At 41.1% G+C, this 18,957-nt stretch overlaps 1 protein-coding gene across 5 annotated transcripts in view; it reads left to right on the top strand.

Annotated features, from left to right (window-relative positions):
* SPATA20 (spermatogenesis associated 20) overlaps positions 1-18,957 on the top strand; it is a 1,104,606-nt gene that overhangs the window by 454,033 nt on the left and 631,616 nt on the right. For all 5 annotated transcript variants that reach the window (XM_069200053.1, XM_069200051.1, XM_069200052.1 and 2 more), the window contains 3 exons: positions 12,218-12,413; positions 12,496-12,626; positions 13,966-14,070. In XM_069200053.1, coding sequence (XP_069056154.1) covers positions 12,218-12,413; positions 12,496-12,626; positions 13,966-14,070 — 432 coding nt within the window. The remainder of the gene's footprint in view (positions 1-12,217; positions 12,414-12,495; positions 12,627-13,965; positions 14,071-18,957) is intronic.

The raw sequence follows: 18,957 nt of genomic DNA, 5'->3' as shown, positions 1-18,957 counted from the left end.
ACCCAGACCGAGACATAAGGGAATAGAGATGTGCTCTATGGAAGTCCCAACAGGCATTTCATAAATAGATTTTCAGTCCTAGTTAGGGATGAGGCTTCAGGAACCCCCAAATCTGAGCAACACCTTCAGATTAAGACATTGCTCTGTATACCTCAAAAACTGGAAAGAATGCTTCCCTGTGTGTCTTTACAAAGCTCTGATAGCACAAGCTCACTTGGATTAAAAATTATTGCCTTTTACTATCTGATTACGCCATTGGCCATCAGAGGTTAGTCTGATACCCAGATAATATAAGACACACTTTCAAAGAGACCATCTCCCAAATATAATTTATACCTAAAAATCCTGTGGAGAATAAATGCCATAAACATTGTTTTGCAGTATTACTGATCAAACCTGAGGGGCAGCAAAATTCCGTAAATCTATCAAGGAGATTTTGCATTCCCTGGGAGTGTGCAACATTAATAAATTTGTCTGCAAACAAAAAGGGTGGAAATTTGCCTTCTTTTCAGAACTGATGTGTCATTGATACCACATTCCAGGACTTCCACAACATGATTAATGTGCACGGTAAAAAAAGGTCTGAGCCAAAATAACCCCTACTGGTCCCTCTACTTTGATGGGAAAGATTTTGCAAAGTTTTTCCTTTTGGACCCCATCATATCTTGGCAAAATTACATTCAATTAATCACTTTAAAAACTCTACCGGCACACTTGGTAGACCCCTATTCATCAGAGATGCTCATAACAAGCATCTGGGAATATTGTCAAATGCAGAATTTAGGTACACAAAGGCCATGTATAATATTTTTCTAAACAGATGCATTTTTCATCAACGATGTAAAATCTTGACCCCAAATTCTTGTATTCTTCCTTAATACTTGACTATGTGAGGGGATATTGTACTCTTCCAGGGTACTAATTTTGTGAGCAACAAGCTCCTGAATATTTGTTAAGAGGCAGTAAAACTGGTGGGGCAGTAGTTAGCTGGATATTTACGGCAACCCTCTTGTATATAACAATCGCCGTGCATAGCCAAGAGGAGGTAATTGGGACACCTTGCTGGTAGCATTGGCAGGAACTCTAATATAGTGGCCCAAAATCATATGCTCAGACTTAGACGAGTCAGCAGGAATCTTACAGAGGTCGTGCACCCTATCATTTTTATTGAGATTAAATGGCCCCAACAACTCCTCAACTCTTTGTAGATAAACAAACCATATAAGAGATCATCATGATACAAGATGATGATTCTACCTCTTTTTATTTTTGTCTTCTCAAATGTAATTATAAAGGTTCCTCAAAATTATTTCAAAGAAGTTGATCAGATATTATGTCAATGAATTTGGTAAAGGAAAAAAAAAAGTACTAAATTAGAGACATTGCAGATGGGGATCGAAGACGGGGGTTTAGCGTTGCCACACTTTAAGAAATATTACCAAACTGCTTTTTAGATTGGATGATTAGAGCAGCTGCATCCCTTAATCTGGATTCAAACTTTATTTACAAAGATATTTGAGTGGAGGATGGTGTTGAACTATTCTTTTTCCTGAAAATTCACAGACCACCTAAAAGAACTAGGTATAAAACTCCCCAAGCAGTGGCAGCTATATTTCATCAACTTTACGAGGAGTACTAGCTTCCCCAGTTATATCTATTCCTGCTGCTCTAGAAATGTAAGACATGGGGAATGCATTTGGAACCCAGGTATATTAAGGAATGGGAGAAGCTAGGGTTCCTATCGCTAAACGATTTTGTAACCAAAGGACAAGTAAAAACGTGGGACCAATGTAATGTAGACATCACTGGGATTCCAAAATGGCTCTGTTTTTCATAGCTGCAAATTAACTATTTCATCCAATCAATGTCGACTATGAGGTTTGAGTTCCCACTCCAATATCCAAGCTTGTTATTTAAAGGGTCAGATAGAGGTAGGGAGCTGGTAGCAGACATTACAGCAACAACTTCAAGAAAATTAACACCAGATGCTTTGAAGGCGATTGAATTAGAAATAAGAAGTAAAATTGATATGCGGGTATCGAACCCATGTAATATTTGGACCCACAAAGCTGCTAGGGGTGCAAATTTTTAGAAGAATGGCTTTCTTTATAAAATTGAGATTATTTTATACACTTGCTCGGGTAAAGAAAATTTTTCCATCAGCACCCGGGGCTTGCTACAGATGCCATATCAGTGTGGGGGGACTGGCTACATGTATGCTTTACTTGTCCTGTTTTATAGGAATTCTGGGAGAAAATATTTGATTGATTAAGTGCTCAGATGGGTTTAAGGATTAGGCTGGATTCCCTGGGGGCGCTATTTAGCATTCCCAGTAACTCCGGGCTCTGAGTATACCAAAAGTGGAAAGTGTTTATAGCAACGTTGGTTGCAAAATTGTTGATTTTACAACAATGGAGAATGGCGGCACTCCCTGATTTTGAAAGATGGGAAAGTAAGATGACACAAGTCCAGACTAGGGAAGAGAGATGTGCACGGAGAATGGGTGCAATGCGAACATTTTCCATAATAGGGGACAGTGAGAGTCGCATCAAGAGCTCATACAAGAAAGCGATCTAGGAAGCTAGAACAGGATGATCACATCAATCAATGACTTTATTATGTTTTGATGTTTACTTTTCACACCTGTGTAAAAAATGTTTTTCTTTTTTTTTGGTTGATAAAAAATAATCTTCCAAAAAAAAAAGAGATGATTATTACTGTCATTGGGGAGATCCTCCACCTTATAATTTGTTTGCTTGTGTAGATACAATATTAGTGGCATATAAGCCACAAAGTACAAGTATAGTTCATCCTCTGTATATTTCTGGTATGTCCGGAGCAGTTTTAGAACTGTTAGAAACTAGTTTGCAAAATCTATGAGAGTCTGTACATTTGGAGGCTTCTAAGATATTATCCTACTACCTATCCTACCAGGCCCTTCTTTTATTCTAGCAAAGTCTTGTACTCATAGTGTTTTGTAAATATGCCCTCATGGACTTTCCTTTCTAAGGATAGCAAAAGAACAGACTGTAATGTTGGCAAGCATTGTGAATTCTTGGAGGTTTTCTTTAAATTCATGTTTCCTTTTGAAACCACCACGGCTAGTGAAAAATGTGTCACTGTTTCAATCATCATCTTTTGAAGGAAAGTATATCATTAACAACCTTTTATTTATTAAAATAGCACTAATATGGGAAAAACATGTTAATGTAAGGAAGGAAGGGAGTCCTCAGAAACTACTTACTTCCAATTCACCCACTTCATATTTTAGCTCTTGTGACATCATACACCGACTGACTGAGAATGAGATACTATTTGACATAAAAAAACAGTTGATTTAGTGTTACAGAATAAGTACTTTTATGCTCTGTCCTTGTTACAACCTCCATATCCAGGCCAAGAAAGCAATTGGTCTGTTTAAGCAGTATTTCATCTATGTGGATTAACCACTTACCAGAATTAAAGATACATTTGAGATAAAGTGTAAGAAAGTGATCTACCATTGGAAGCTTATGAACACAGAAATCCTCAAAGCTCTCTCCCAACACAGCGGGAGAGCAGATACTACAATATTCACTGCACTTGCAAAACTCGTCTCAGAATGCTTTACAGGATATTACTTTTAGAAAACATTTTTGCTCATAACTCAGCATGTGTTGGTCATAGGACAATGGGACCGCCACCGAAACGTTCATGACAGTGTGCTTTTTCTGTCTACATCATCTCAGGGTCCCCAAACTAGGTTAGTGGGGACCCCAAAATTATAACCCCCACCCACTATTTTGTCTTTTTAAATTCGTTTTTGGCTGGAACTTTTGTTTTGCAGCTGGCAGTAATTTTGTTTTGATACCCTTATTTGTTATATAATTGCAGTAGGCCTGCTAGTCTTCCAAATGTGTAATGCACTAGACCCTCTATGGGCTAAATATATGGTTACATTGCATTCTGTTTTTATGTGGTTATGCCCTCTAGGGGCTAACTATATGGATACATGACCATGTTTCTTACAAGTGCTATTTTTATTGTTGTGTTCTCTAGGGGCTGTTCTGAGCATTACAGTCAACATATTACAATATTTGCAGGCATTAAAACTCACCCCATAATGTTTTGCAGGGCATTACTTTTGCTAAACATTTTTGCTCATAACTCAGCCTGTGGTGGTCCTAGGACAGACACTGGGACCACCTTCAAAACATTCACCACAATATGCTCTTTCTGTTTACATCATCTCTGGGTCCTCACACTAGGTTAGTGGGAACCACAAAATAATAATTCCTCCCACCATTCAGTGCCTTTTCAAGAGCTCTCATGGTTGTAACTTTGTTTTACAGCTGGGAGTAGTTTTTAAAAGCCCTGTTTGTAATTTCATTGCAGTAGGTCTGCTGACCCAAAAAATGTGTAATGATCGATGCCCTCTAGGGGCCAAATATATGGTTACAGTGCATTACTGTCTGACATTTTCTTTTCATGTAGTTATGCCCTCTAGGGGCGGTTACATAACCATGTTTCTTACAAATACTTTTTTTCATTGTAGTGTTTTCTGGGGCTGTTCTGAGCATTACAGTCTAATGCCAAAAGTTTATTTCTGATAACAATTTTTATTGGGTTTACATGATAATTGTATATGTTTTATTAATCTCTATTGCAATTATGACCACGATTCAGGCCAAATTAACATCCTTATTACACTATGACTGTTTGAACACTCTTGATATGTTTGGGTGAACCTTCTAGTTTATTTCTCGTGTTACTCATCCATGGCTGTCTTGTGTCCTTTTTTGGGGGAATTGTGTTAGCCAGCCAGAAACTCTGATGGTGGGGGTAGTGAAAGTGGTATTATATTGGAATTAGCATGGCAGATTTAATTAGGATGCTAAATGTCAACATTTAAATTTTTGGCTGCAGATGGAGGAAGAAGGTAAATGGAAGTGCTTTAGTTATATGCAGGGCCACTGATCTTTTGTGGCAGGAAAAGACCAAATTATGAGTCGCGGTTAACCAATTTATGAGGTAACAAAAGTCCAGTTATGAATTTACAACTCCAATAGCTCTAACTCAAGCAAATGCTAGACCTACTGCATTGCAAATGCTTGTTGTTTTTGCCTGTTCTAAATACCACACTGAAAAGGCAGCCCACAAGAGCAGCACACTTCAATTGCAGTATTATATAATCATAGTCCCCACTCCAGTCAGCAAACAAAGCCAGTTACATTTGATCTCACAACAGAATAACAATGTCTCACATACCTACTTTGGTGGTCAGATTTATTAGCTAATGGGTACTCATTTTTGTGCAAGAAACAAGTCATTTTTGGGACTAACACGAAACACACAAAGTGACCCTCAGGACTTTAGGGTTACAAGGTTGTTTAGGAGTAGGATCTTGATATCCCCCACCCCAACTCTTGATCTAACCAGACAAAGGGCAGTGTGTACTGTCAGTTACAGGTTTGTTAGTGGTCTCAGGATAAATAACAAGGGGAAAGGTTAATTCTCACATGCCTTTCAACAGGAGTTTGGACACATTTATTAGAACTGATGTCACTAAAGTTGGAATTATATGCAGACTCTGAAGCTTTGGCAATAGATGTACCAAAAATTGATAATCTTCCTCCTATGGTTAGCTGAGAAGCCCATAGCAAGTGATAAATGTTTACCCAATACCTCAAGTGCCTCCATTCTGGCAGTTAGCAATTTGACTGAGTTATCCAGCTGCAATAGCTATTGTGAATTATTACAGTTACACCATTCTAAGGTGAGGTGAATGATTTCAAAATAGGTGGGGGAGGCCTGGCATGATCAGCATTATCTAACTCCAGGGTAGAACGTTGATTATAACAAGACACGTTAAGAGTGGTTGGTGTATAATTGAGCTCCAATAGTGAGTTTCTCAGGTTGATGGTTAAATGGGTATGTCTACGCCCCATATTGCTTTCAGTAATGGCCTTGCCTGAAGTAGCAAGGTGCCTCCTTGAGGGTTTATCAAAAAATATTTTAATCTCAATTTGCTTTGCAAGCCTCTGGCTTCACCTCATGATGTTGGTACTTTAGAGCTGGTGCATTTCATTGATGGACCATTCTGTTGAAAATGTAGCTGTACTGTGTGGCTTAAACATTTGACAACGACTTGGAGATGTTGGCAGATTGTGGCTGTTTGACTGGAAAGTGGCATCAAAGGCAGAGCTGGTAATAGCCCCTTAGGTCAATGGTGCTTGCATACCCAGAGGTGAAGTCACATTTCTCAGTAGAGATTCTGCTTCGTTCAACATGAAGGTGAGCTTATTCAGAGAAACATCTGTTGTAGATGGCTGTTTCATTCCCTTTTGGCCATTAACATTAGTCACTTTTCCTTTTGCCCGTGTTTAAGTTTAAGGTCAAGTGAGGTTGTAATGGGTGCAGGAATAAAAGTACAGGAAGCAGCATGCATAACTAGAGGCTGAATTAAAATGAACCAGAGTTAAACTAACAGTAACCCTGCCTTGGAGCAGAAAACCAATGAAACAGGGTGTCCCTGCCCAGCTTCTTCTGGTAGTTAATGAGTGAAGACAAGCTTGTCCTTGGCCAGGGGTTGACCTGGGCATGCTTACACTGCGATAGTCAGTTGCCATTTTTAGCATGTCTGTTGATGGTTGGGATCATTTACAATAAAGTGGTTCCTGGAATGTGAAGTCACGCACAGTGTGGGTGGCCAAGACTCCCCAGCACTCCTGCTTTCTTGTGCCTGGTCATGTTGATTAGTTCTCGATGCATTTTCCCCCATTCATCTTCTATTGAATGCTATTATCAAATTCACTTGTTTGAGGGTGAGGATGATCCTAATTCTTTCAGATTGCCCCGTTCATTGTCAGTGTCTTAGTCTCTCTCTTGCAAGGAGACCACCCTAGTTAATGCTACACAAAACTGATCTCCTGTTCAGCATGGTTGGCAGAATCCTTCAGTGCAGCTTTCTATTGCTGGTCGTGACTGCCTGCTCTTGCAAACATTAGTGTGGATATTTTAGACTGACCCTGCAAGAGGACTATGGAAGAAGTAGAGAATGTGACAAGCTGCATACTTAGCAAGCACATCCATTTTTCCCTACACCCACAGAATAACAGAAAATCCATTTGATGAGCCATATCAAATGTCAATGAGAGATCCAAAAGTGAAAGAAGTCAAGGAAATCAATCGAACACCGGAGAAACTAGTGCAGTTCGTCACACATCATCCCTGACCAAATGAACTAGCCATAAACATGTGATATTCTGTAACAAACACTTTCTGGAAAAGGATTCCTTAATCAATCACATAAAGCTCTGTTTTAGGAATTACTGACCCTCACTCCCAAGGTGACATGCTTCATCAGCAGGTCATGCTCCATGTGGTGTGCAATACCCGACTTCACAATTGGAACACTTTATTGAGATCATTTTGTTGTTTGCTGTTTTTAACAAGACAAACCGTGGTATCATGTCTAGAAAGATTATTTAAAAAGGGTGGGGTGGATGAATTTAACATTACCTGAGGATTGTGTAGATACAGTTTATTTGTTACGGTCACTGTCCATGATAAGGTTAAAAGCTACAATAGACTTCTAAGAGAAGGAGTACTCTCAGAAGTCCTAATTGGTCCACATGTTTTTCCTTATTGCCTATCCAGGTCGTAGTTATTCATCGGGACCAATCAAACAGAACCCTAATCTAAATATTGCCCTTCTGAAGAGTAGGTATTACACAACATAGAAATTAGTGCGTTTAAGATGGTACTGGCAAATATCAAAGACTGATAACATGAAATTGGTTATACTAAACGGTTCCGATTGAAGACAACAAAAATATCTCCATAAAGTGCTCCAGTAGTTGAGCCTAGCCAACATGGAGCATGGTCCGATGATGAAGCATGCCACCTTGGTGGGTGAGGGTTCTTGCATCCAAAAAAAGGAAACATCTTTGGTTTAGAGTGGAATAATTTTCCAGTACGTGTTTTTTATAGAACAGAAGCATCACCATACCCTGATTGATTAGAGTGAGAGGGAATTTTGATTCTTCTGGTTGTAGTTTTCACAAATGGGCCAGCAGAGTTTTGCACTCAGTATGGCCTTTGTGTTGGCACGCTATGACTTTCACCAGAAGTTTACCAGAAACCAACTAGCAGTGTGGCCAAATCAGCTAGAAACTGAGAAATCGTGATTACATTTGTGTGAAAGGGCAATATTAATTGACACTAAATCTGAGAAGGAATAGCAGCCTGAGTCAGACATGTTTGTAGCTTCCTTATTCACCAGAGGCACTAAAATGTTGAGTATTATGGATGCCAACCGTAGAGTCCAGTGTAGCACTATTTCCTTAACCACTCTGATGCTATTGATGTGACCTCTAAGTCAACAGCACTTCAAGCCATGTGCTCTTATTGTGGAGTTCATGTCAAAGAGCCAAGGGCAGAGAATGCCTCTAGTGTTGGCACCAGAGTTCACTGGGGGGAAGGGTTGAGATTGCCCACTAGACACAAAGGTTCTAACACTTGGACAAAAGAAAGGCCCATCATGGCATAGGAACATGCCCCTACTACCCCAAAGGGGCAAGGCAATACAGTTGCCCGGGGGGCAGATAGAACTTGGCCTCAGGATGGCAGAAGGCCCACTAGGCACCAGGGATTTTAAAGTGGTGGCAAAACAAAAAGCTGGATGGGGCCCACCATTGCACCATTCAAAAATAAAAGACAATAGTATCTTTCTGCAACCTCCTACTCCTCCCCCCCCCTTAGCAGATAGGTTTTCCCCAATTGCTGGTTGACTATAATCTGCCCCCCAAGAGAGTTAGAAAGCCCACTAGATGCCAGGATGTTTACAGTTTTTTCATTTCATTTCCAAAAAAGCGGTGAGGTGTCCCACCCTGGCTCTGGGCCATACCCCCACCCCATCAGAGACAACCAACACTGCCTTCCCCCAGGGGGCAGAGAGGGTGTTTGCCTCACAGAGATTTGGGGACAGAAAGCCCACAGATTACCAGATACTTTATCTTATACAGTAATGGGGTGAGGTCTGGCCCATCCGGGCATCAGGCCCCACCTCTACTTCTAAATCCTCAGCAGTCTTTCTGCTCCCCTGGACGCTTAAGCATTCCCATCCCTATGGCAAGCGAGAGGAAATGTTGATTCTTCTGGATATAGTTTTTACATATGAGCCAGCAGAGTGTTGGTAAATCCCAATTTCGCCCCACTTACCATGCTGAATGGCTGCATTATTTGGGCTTTGGGACTGTCAGCCATCTAGGGAAATCTAGCAAACCCAGAATTTTTTTAAAAGTAGAGACTTCCCGGGAAGTCCATGGTGGTGTGCCTTGGGTGGATTGCACAACGTTTCCTTACACACAGTCCCCTGCAAGCGTTACACTTTGCATAAATTAATGTATTTTCCTCACATTTTTATGACAAAAACTTCTGGAATCTCCAACAATCCACACAATTCCTACCACCCTGTGTTCCCATACCTGTTCCAGTACCCCACTTATGTGCCTTGTCCCAGTACCTACAATAGGAGTGAGTCAAACCTGGAGCAACTGGAGTCCTAGTGAAAAAACTTGCACTATACCTAATAATAATATACAGAACAGATGCTCTCAAAAGCTACACGAAATATAGATTATGACCAAGCTAACTAAATAGATATTATGATGACTCTGTACTCCCAAAATCCATATTTGAAAAGGAAGGAGTATCTACCTGGTACCTTCAAAAACATATTTCGGAACTCATGTTGCGAGAATGGGTAAGAGGGTTATGAGGCAGTTGTTTGAGGTCTTTGTTGAAGGAGTGTGGAGGGAATAATGCCGATGGAGGGGTGCTGGCAGTCAAAACTTTGGGGACATAATATCTTTAGAGTGTCCATCATTTGTTGAAAAGTAGCTTGAGTAGAAGGGTTTTAAAACTAATGGCGTAGTAGCCAAAATCTCCCTCTGAGAATTTAAATTCCTTATCCAGGAAGTGAGATGAATCAACGTGTAGGATTTTATCTGTTTTAAGCCGTGCATGTTTGTGGATGGATCAGTACTCAATGGGAAGCAGGTTAAGGATAATCCTAGTCGGAGTAAAGTGGTCGCAGTTTTGATTTTCAAAGATCTGTCAGTTTGCAACATGAAAGGTAGCTTCTATGAGGGCCATAGTTTTAAGGGGGCATGGTGAATTTTGGGAAAGCCAATAAGCATGAAATTGGCATAGTCTAATTTATAACGGACTATAAATTGGAAAAGTTTATAGAGATCCTGTGCTGGGAAGAAAGTTACTATCCTTCAGGTTGATCGTTTCTGTTAATTGTATTTTGGCCATAATACTTGAGTATTTGCGAATGTTGATGTGACTATCGAGAATAAACTAAGATATTTGGAACTTTTAATGATGTGTGAAGTACATTCTACGATGTTCCCAGAAGCTAGCCAATTTTGAACCACGTGAAAGAAAAACGTGGGTAGATAAGTACAAATTATTTTTGTTAGGACTGAGTTTAAGGTGATGGATGGTATCTCAAAGCTGGAGATGTTATGGAGAATTTGCCAGAAGGGAGCTACAATCCAAGGAGACCTTCGGGTAAAGTCATGTCTCCTTTGGGTGATATTGATATATGTTTGATGATTTGCGATGTGCCAAAGTATTTTTGCACTTACTGCAGAACACATAATAGGGTCTAGTGAGTATTTAGGGCCTGACTATTTGCCAGGTGATATATGTGCAAAGGTACTGGGTGGTTGGAATTTGTGTTTCTTTATATTCATCCATCCTTTGCAAGTTAAACCTCATTAAATGACTGATAACTGTGTGGACCCAGATTTACTGGGTGAAATTCCACACAGGATTCCCAATTCTGTAGACAGTTCCTAGTTCCATGGAGTTTGAGGCACGTTTATCACTTGCTTATGCGGGGCAGAGAGTAGGATGAGGGAAGAGGAGGATGTTGCCTGGCAGAGGGGAGTATTTTATCCTCCCTTTGTACCTTGAGAGGCGATTGGATGAGGGCCGAAGACCAGGACTAGTTTGAACTTCGGCCCCTGCTTCTAAAATTGGGTGCAGTGTTCTTCAGCCTGGAAATCTGGGTGTAGGAACACCAGGACACCTATAATGGAGAAGAGTGGAATTCCTCCTGGGAATTCTGATCACCCCAGAATTGATTGGGGCCAAGACAGAAACCAAGCACACAGAGTTAAGCATAGACTGTCAAAATGCTTGAGCACTCAGTAGATGTGCATGTCATTTTGTTCAGGAACATGCTTGTGTGGCGTGAGATTGAGCAGCAGTTATCTTCAAACCTTTCTGGAGTTCGTGGTTGTGGCACAATGAATTGTTCTATGTTTCTGTGATATGGTGATGCAACCTGTGCTTTACGCAAATACAGTCATAATGGTTGTTACATGCTGCTAAATTTGCTTAATAGCAGTCCTGTCTGATTGCGCAATAATGGCATAGCCTGAGTTGGGTAAGGGTTAGCTCCACTGAGCTGGTGGACCTTTTTAAATTTGAGCTAAGCAGTCTTAACTTACTACTAGATATTGATATGGCCAAACATTGTGACAATAAGAACTTTGAGGACAGTTTACGTGTGTATGACTTGTGGATTGGTCAGGATTTATACTGAATGATGATAAGTATTTATATTTGCAGCTTTGGGTGATGTTCGTCCTGAAGGATTGATTTTCTAGTGGTATTACTTATGGTTAATTCAGGATTAACCTGAGGGTATGCAGACTATTGACAAGATAAGGGATTTTGGACAGTACATGTGCTGTATGGTGGTTCAAAGGTAGCAGTGCTTGAGATTTGAGTAACCTTGGTCACAGAGGGTTGGTGGTGCTGGATATGACCGTGGCAAAATCATAATCTGTACTTGACATTTATTAGCAAGAGAGGTGGCTCGGTCAGGTTTCGTTCTTGAGAGTTAGGTGATATTAACATATGTGATTTGGGCCATGATTATTTTGGGAGTATGACAATGTCATTGACTCAGTGGTAAGTTACCCTGGGAATATTGGCCAGTGCGAGGCTTGTGCATAACTAGTGTCCTTATGGATATTGGCATTGACTATAAGTAGGACAGGATTAGGTTTAAAAGATTTTTGAGTTGCAACAATTTCTGAAGTTGTATCAGTATTGCCCCGGGGTAATAGGCTCGAATGTCTATAATTTTGTTCTTACCTGAACATTTGTTTGTAGATTTTGCCTCATCAAATTATTATTTGTTTGCCTCTTGCAGTGGGAAAATAACAAAAATTCCCTTTTGGAAAACAGTGAGAGAATATTTGCGGCGCTGCAGTCTAGTTCAGCTTTAAAGGTTGGAGAGAGACTGCCCTCACACAATGATGTGCTCCCCAAATGTTTCCAGCAGCTGGAGGATATGTATGATGAAGAATATGGCGGCTTTGCTCAGTTTCCAAAATTTCCAACCCCAGGTCAGATCCTCACATGTGCCAGCCATCCACGGATCCATACAGCTGGATTCATGGAACTGATATTTTTGTTTTCCTCTTTCAGTTATCATACGCTTCCTCTTCTCTCTCTGGGCATTAAGACGTACATCGGCTGAGGGCATACGGGCACAGCAGATGGCCCTGCATACACTGAAGATGATGGCGTGTGGCGGGATCCGTGACCATATTGGACAGGTAAGGCAGAACTCTGCTGACTGAGCCCACCCCCTGCTATTACAGTACTGGTGCCCACAGATTGCTGTACTTAAACACCGTGGTCTTGACCTGAAGGTCTTCTTTCTACCACCTTACAGCACTGGGACTTGCACCCACATCTACTGATGAATTTCAGGATTTTGATCTACATCACTCCCTGACACTGCAGCACTGGGAACCAAGCGCAGCTCTGTTAATATGCTTCATTTGTGATGTTTAATCCCGGGTGACCCACACACGGCTCTCAACGTTGTAGCTCCGAGACACGCACTCAGTTGCACTTTCAGCTTAACATGGCCCAATCCACCCCGCCCACTCATTTTCATTGATCATTGTTGTGGCGGACAAGTGGGTTGTAGGATTGGGTTCTGTGATCACACTATTGCTCTTCAGGGCCCTTAGAACAGGTTTCGTTTTTTTGTGCTGCAGTTGCAGAATCACACATACGACTGCAAATAACATTTTTATTTATGATAATATAATTCTCAGTGCGGAGCTCATTATTGTCAGTCTAAGCTATATATAGTGGATGCTCAAGACACGATTCGGCAACCCAAGGCACAGATAACTGCTTATCTTAAAATGCTGACCAAACATTTAAGAAAAAAAGATTATTTTATGCGCTGCCGGGGGATTAAAACCTGTTGTTAAGATTTTGAAAATCAGCGATTTAAGTAGTGCAGAAGGCTTGGTATTTGTGAGGAAAGCAGTCTCTGGCACCCGCGTCTCAGATAGGGAAAGTATCTGGTCTGGAGTGCAGAATTGATATCTGAGCTGCATACAGAGGCGGGATATTCCCATGGGGAGTGATATACGTAACTATCCCTCGCCCCATACATGCGGCATCACAGAACTGTCCCACCAATTGTTAGAGCTGGGTCGTTTCCCCACAGCAGAAATCCGATCGCAGCAATAGCTGCTTCTCATTATTCCTCCTCAATGCGGTCATCAAAGATTCATAAAAATGCTCCTCCTTCGTATGCAGCCCCTTTCGAGTAACACCGCTTAACTATTTTCACAACCATGCAGTCAAAACATTATCACAGACGGCTGCTCACTCCATCCTCTAATGCATTACTTACTGTCTTGCCGACACATTTCTCCTTTCCATCCATATAGGGTAAAAGCGAATGCTTTCTCATTTTATCACGTTATAACCCATAAATGAACAAAGGCATGATGCAGTTCCTTCATACCTCTTCTAGGGTTCAGGTAGGGACACAGAGCAGTCAGCAGAGTGTCACAGAGATCCTTCCCCCTTCCATTCCGCATGGTTAAGTGGGTGAACATTACAGCAATGATTGCTTTCTCTTTCCAGGGTTTTCACAGATACTCCACAGACAAGAGTTGGCACGTGCCGCACTTTGAGAAGATGCTGTATGATCAAGCACAGCTGGCAGTGGCCTACACAGAGGCGTTTCAGGTAATTTTTATGGTCCTGTTTCTAGCTTTTACTATCTCAGTGGTTGATCATGGCAGTGTCTTCTTCTGTTGCCATCCCATGATTCAGGTCACTTGGTGACGTATAAGGCTCCTTGTCCTGGTGTGATTTTACCAGCAGCCATCGCAGTCTTTTGGCATATTGCCCCACCTTCCCTTGATACACTCTCTTACTTGTCATGAGAGCATCTGGTGGTGCTGTTACTGTTCCTACCCCTCAGCCATGCATTTGGTGAGTGCCCCTGCCTTTTTGTCTCTTCCTATCCCTCATGCTGTCACCACAGTACTACGGAGTCCGTATCCTTTGTCTCGCTCTTCATCCATCACTTTTCATCCCAGATCAAGTTGAGACCCTGCCGTAGTGTCTCTTTCTTTCTCCATGCCTAACTCATTTACCTGCTGGTTAATGGAATATTTGCCCTTGTGTTCCCGCTAAAAGAAAATGAAGGCCAATTGTGATCAGGATTTTTGTGTCACTAATTCTGAAGATGTTCATAGTTGTGATGGCTTCTTTGTCTACATGTTCAGTGATGGTAATGCCTTTGATTCATCCTCTTTAAGACCGAATAGATGCACACAGGATGCAGGGAGATCAGAGTAATCTGCTTGTGTCCCATTCTCTTTGTTCCTGCTTGTGCATGAGGCGTACAGTTTTTATATGACTTTTGAACCGTAAACAGATGTCCATATGTCCATTGATAAAGACATGCCTATCAAAAGGCCTTACAGCGAGACTTTGCATTGTGGAGTCTCAGGTCCTTTAATGTAATCTCCTTCAGAAAACACAAAACTGTATTGAGTTCCCGAACGAGGCCAAAAGGAATGAATATAGAAAATACTATTTTCCCTTTCTAAAGTTGTATTTTTGCCATTAAAATTCAATTTAGTGTGCATTTACTATCTTCCTAAACAAAGATAAAAGAACAATGTATCACTAGTATCACAAAATAAATACATTCCCAAACACAATTTATAATTAATAATAATTTGAATACTTTTTAAGTTGAGCACAGCAGCGTGCAAGCGCTGCTTTTCCAACATGTTATCTAAGTGGGCTGTTACCCACGCGACCTCACGCCCATCACTTTCACTCGTTCGTGGCCTTGCCTTTCAAAAATCCTTTATCATTGGTAAATGCTTTACATTTGTCTCTCTTTGGGGTAGTTTTGTTACCACCTTGGGGACCTACCCTGTTACATGGATAATTGCACGTCTGCCGATATGTTTGATTGCGAGCGAACTTCTTTCTCCTTTTGTGTGGCTCCTTTGGACAAACGGTCATGGCGGCCGTGGTGCTTTGAATCGGCTTTCTTTATGTCAACTGGTTTACTTTTCTTTTTTTTCTGTGCACAAGCAAGAGCGATTCCAAGGCTCTTTTGGGATGGGAAACAAATCCTAGGGACATGAAATCTTTGATCAAAGTAATGTTGAATTCAGTTGAAAATAATAACATTTGTGCTAGAGTTCAAAACCGCATTAATCTGTTCAGTTCCCTTTTTCCCAAGTACAAGGAACTATCTATTGTGACAAATAAGGTATACGTTTCCAAAACTATATGAATTCGTTTTGCTGCCTTTATTTTTATTAAATTCTCGTGCTGAAAATAAAAAGCTTCGACTGCTTTGCGTTCATACTATCAAGAGAGGGCAGTATAGTATTATGCACAGTGACATGCTATTGGCAGAAAAGGGCATATAAACTGCTGGAAAATGCTGCAGTATGAAGAGTGCCTAAGCAAGTACTGGGGAAGAGATGACAATGAACTGTTTTAGAAAGTATAGTAAGTAGTGGAAACGTAAACAAGAAAATAAACGGCCCAAGACCTCTTTCACACAAATTATTCTCTCAAAGTTTGTGTCTCGACAGTACCAGGGCAGTGAATGCGTTTATTAAAACAAGTATCATTCATCTGCCATAAAATTAGGTGATAAAATTCTGATTTATGTTTACTTACATAAATACATTTTAATTGATAAAGTATGTTACCTACAGCTTTCAAATGAATGAGTCATACATTTATTTTTGGAGGTGGAAAGTTTGCCTTCTTGCAAATATTTGCTATGGACACCACTCTGATTTATTTTCCCGAGGCAGAAATCCACCATGTCGGACAAGCGGGGATCATATATATGAACAGGGGCGTGGCCCTGCACATAACCAAGAATGTTTATCTGACTGACCCACCTGCTCAAAGTTGCCTTAGATCGTTCTATGCCCCTATGTCCCAACTTGAAAGTCACAAAAAAATAATCCAACAAAGAAAGTGGCATCATTGCACTTCCTAGCATCTTTCTTCAAGAAGTTATATCATTGGTTTCCAGCTAAAACCTTCTTTAAAAGAATAGCAGCAGTTTACAGAAGCATACCATTAAATACTTGACAATCAAGATGCACAAGTTCAGGTTACTGCCTGCTGAAAAAAGCGTCTTATCACAGACCAGATTCTTACTTACCACAATTCCATCATGGGAAGCATCCTGTACTTCTGTGAACACTTCCTATGAAACTATCGTCCTGTTTTTAGGTTAAGAGCGCAAACGCTTTGACCAGTTGTGAGTATTGTGTGCTTTTAACCATGCCCACCTCATACCTATTACTTTCACTCGTTCCGAGGCTTGCCTTTCAAAAATAATTTGCCATCAAGTGTAAATGCTTTACATTTGTCGCTCGTTGTGGAGGTTTTGTTACCACCTTGCAGACTGACCCTGTTACATGGATAATTGCATGCTTGCTGATATGTTTGACTGTGAGTGAACTTATTTTTCCTTTTGTTCCTCCCGTTCGCGCTCATGGCCTCCATGGCACTTTAAAATGGCCCGCTTATGTCAACTAATGTTTTACTTTTCCATTTTCAATTTATGTGGCAAGATAAGTCCAGTTAGGAATTTACAACACCAATAGCTACCTGGAGCAAATGCGAGACCCATTGCATTGCAAATGCTTTTTTAAAAACGTGAGTACTACCATTGTGATTTCTTGTTTGGAGCAAACAAAAAGATTGGTAATATTAGGGGTTGGACTTTTCACTAGAAAACGTCAAAAATACAGTCTCCTCACATCATCTGAAGGGGGGGCACGTAAGCAATATGAGATGCATTATCATTGTGTTACTAGCTGTGCTGCTTTGCCAATGCTTTTTGCCTATTTTTATCAAGCCAGACCTAAGTTGAATCTTCACCACATGTGGCAATAGGTAGGATGCAAGATAAATGATAACTAGCTGGACATACCTGGGTCATTCTTTGCCAAAAGGAGCGACTATTTTATTTTATTTTTATTTAATGCGTTTTTATATAGCGCGGACTTTACCCGAAGGTGTCAGAGCGCTTCACAATAGGCACAGTAAAGATACAAGAGGAGAAGAATTACAAGTGAGCCTGTTACAAAAACAAGCGTTACATTACATGAGGCAATCGTGATAATTGTGCACGTATCAAGAGCAAAAAATAAACGAGGTAGCAAACGATACGTTGTTGAAAGGAAAAAGTGACGTGTGCAGGTTACAAGAGCAAATAAAGTACGAGTAGAGGTAAAACAATTGCAATGAATGGTAGACACTCAAAACACTAAAACAATAGTTACGTTACATGAGGCAGTGGCCGTTGTGCATGTATCAAAAGCAAACAAGATATAGGAGGTAGCAAATGATAGGAAAGGAAAGGTGCCGTGTGCATGTTACAAACGAGTACAAAATACAGGTAGAGGTATAATACTGCACTAAATGGCAGACACTCAAAACACAAAAACACCCTGGGAAGGCACTTCTATAGGCATGGAGAACAGAATTTCCTATAATGGAAGGACTTTCTTCAGAAAACAGAGGGCGTGAATTAACTTTGGAAGTGTCTTTGAAGGAGGAGAGCTTTGAGGTCAGTTTTGAAGGCCTGGGAAGAGGTGGTGGTCCGAAGCTGAGGCGGAAGTGAGTTCCAGATTCTCACAGCGTTGCCTGAAAAGGATTGGGCCATCGATCTTTCTTTCTTGAAAATGGGAGGTTCAAGCAATAACTTTTCTGCATTACGTGATGGTCTGGAGCCCCCAGAGAGTTTAAGCTTATTCACCAGGTAGCGAGGGGAGGAGGAGTGCAAGGCTTTGTGGGTGTTACATGCAGTTTTGTAGATAGATCTTGCCTCTATGGGAAGCCAACGGAGGGTGGATAACATGGGTGTGATGTGGTCGCTTCTTTTGGCCCCATATATGAAACGAGCTGCTGAATGGAGAATAGACTTCAGGGGGGAAAGGTGGGATTTGGGAAGGCCAGTAAGAAGAGAGTTGCAGTAGTCCAATCTAGAGAGAACCAGCGATTGGACCAGGGTTTTAAGGTCGTGCTCCGGGAAGAAGCGACGCATCCCCCAAAGAAGGCGCAGTTGGTGTCGAGCAGACTTTGCAATGGAGTCGATGTGGGAGAGTAGGTTGAGTTTTTTGTTGAGTATGACACCAAGGGATTTTGCGCTCTCGACAATGATGGGCTTATTGTTCATTAGATTGATCTGATCCATCCATGATTGCACTGGGGGATGAGAAAGTGAGGAGGAGAGGAGGAGGAATTCTGTTTTGGAGGGATTCAGGATCAGTTGATGAGTTATCATCCAGTTTTGAATGGAGTCGAGAGTAGAGCTAAGGAAGGAGAGATCGTGAGTGGAGGCCACCTTAAGGTAGATCTGAGTGTCATCCGCATATAGATGATAGTGGATTCCGGATTTATTCAGGAGATTTCCCAACGGTTCTAAATAGAGATTGAACAGTGTGGGTGCAAGTATGGAGCCTTGAGGAACACCTTGACTGACCGCTAAAGGAGCTGAAAGACTGTTCGCTATTTTGATCATTTGGGATCTATCAGAGAGGAAGGAGGCAAACCATTTGAGCACAGTGC

Source organism: Pleurodeles waltl, chromosome 7 (assembly GCF_031143425.1).
Source record: "Pleurodeles waltl isolate 20211129_DDA chromosome 7, aPleWal1.hap1.20221129, whole genome shotgun sequence".
NCBI classification, from domain to species: Eukaryota; Metazoa; Chordata; class Amphibia; order Caudata; family Salamandridae; genus Pleurodeles; species Pleurodeles waltl.
The sequence above is the reverse complement of the archived record's forward strand: the minus strand, read 5'-3'. Positions and strand labels throughout refer to the sequence as shown.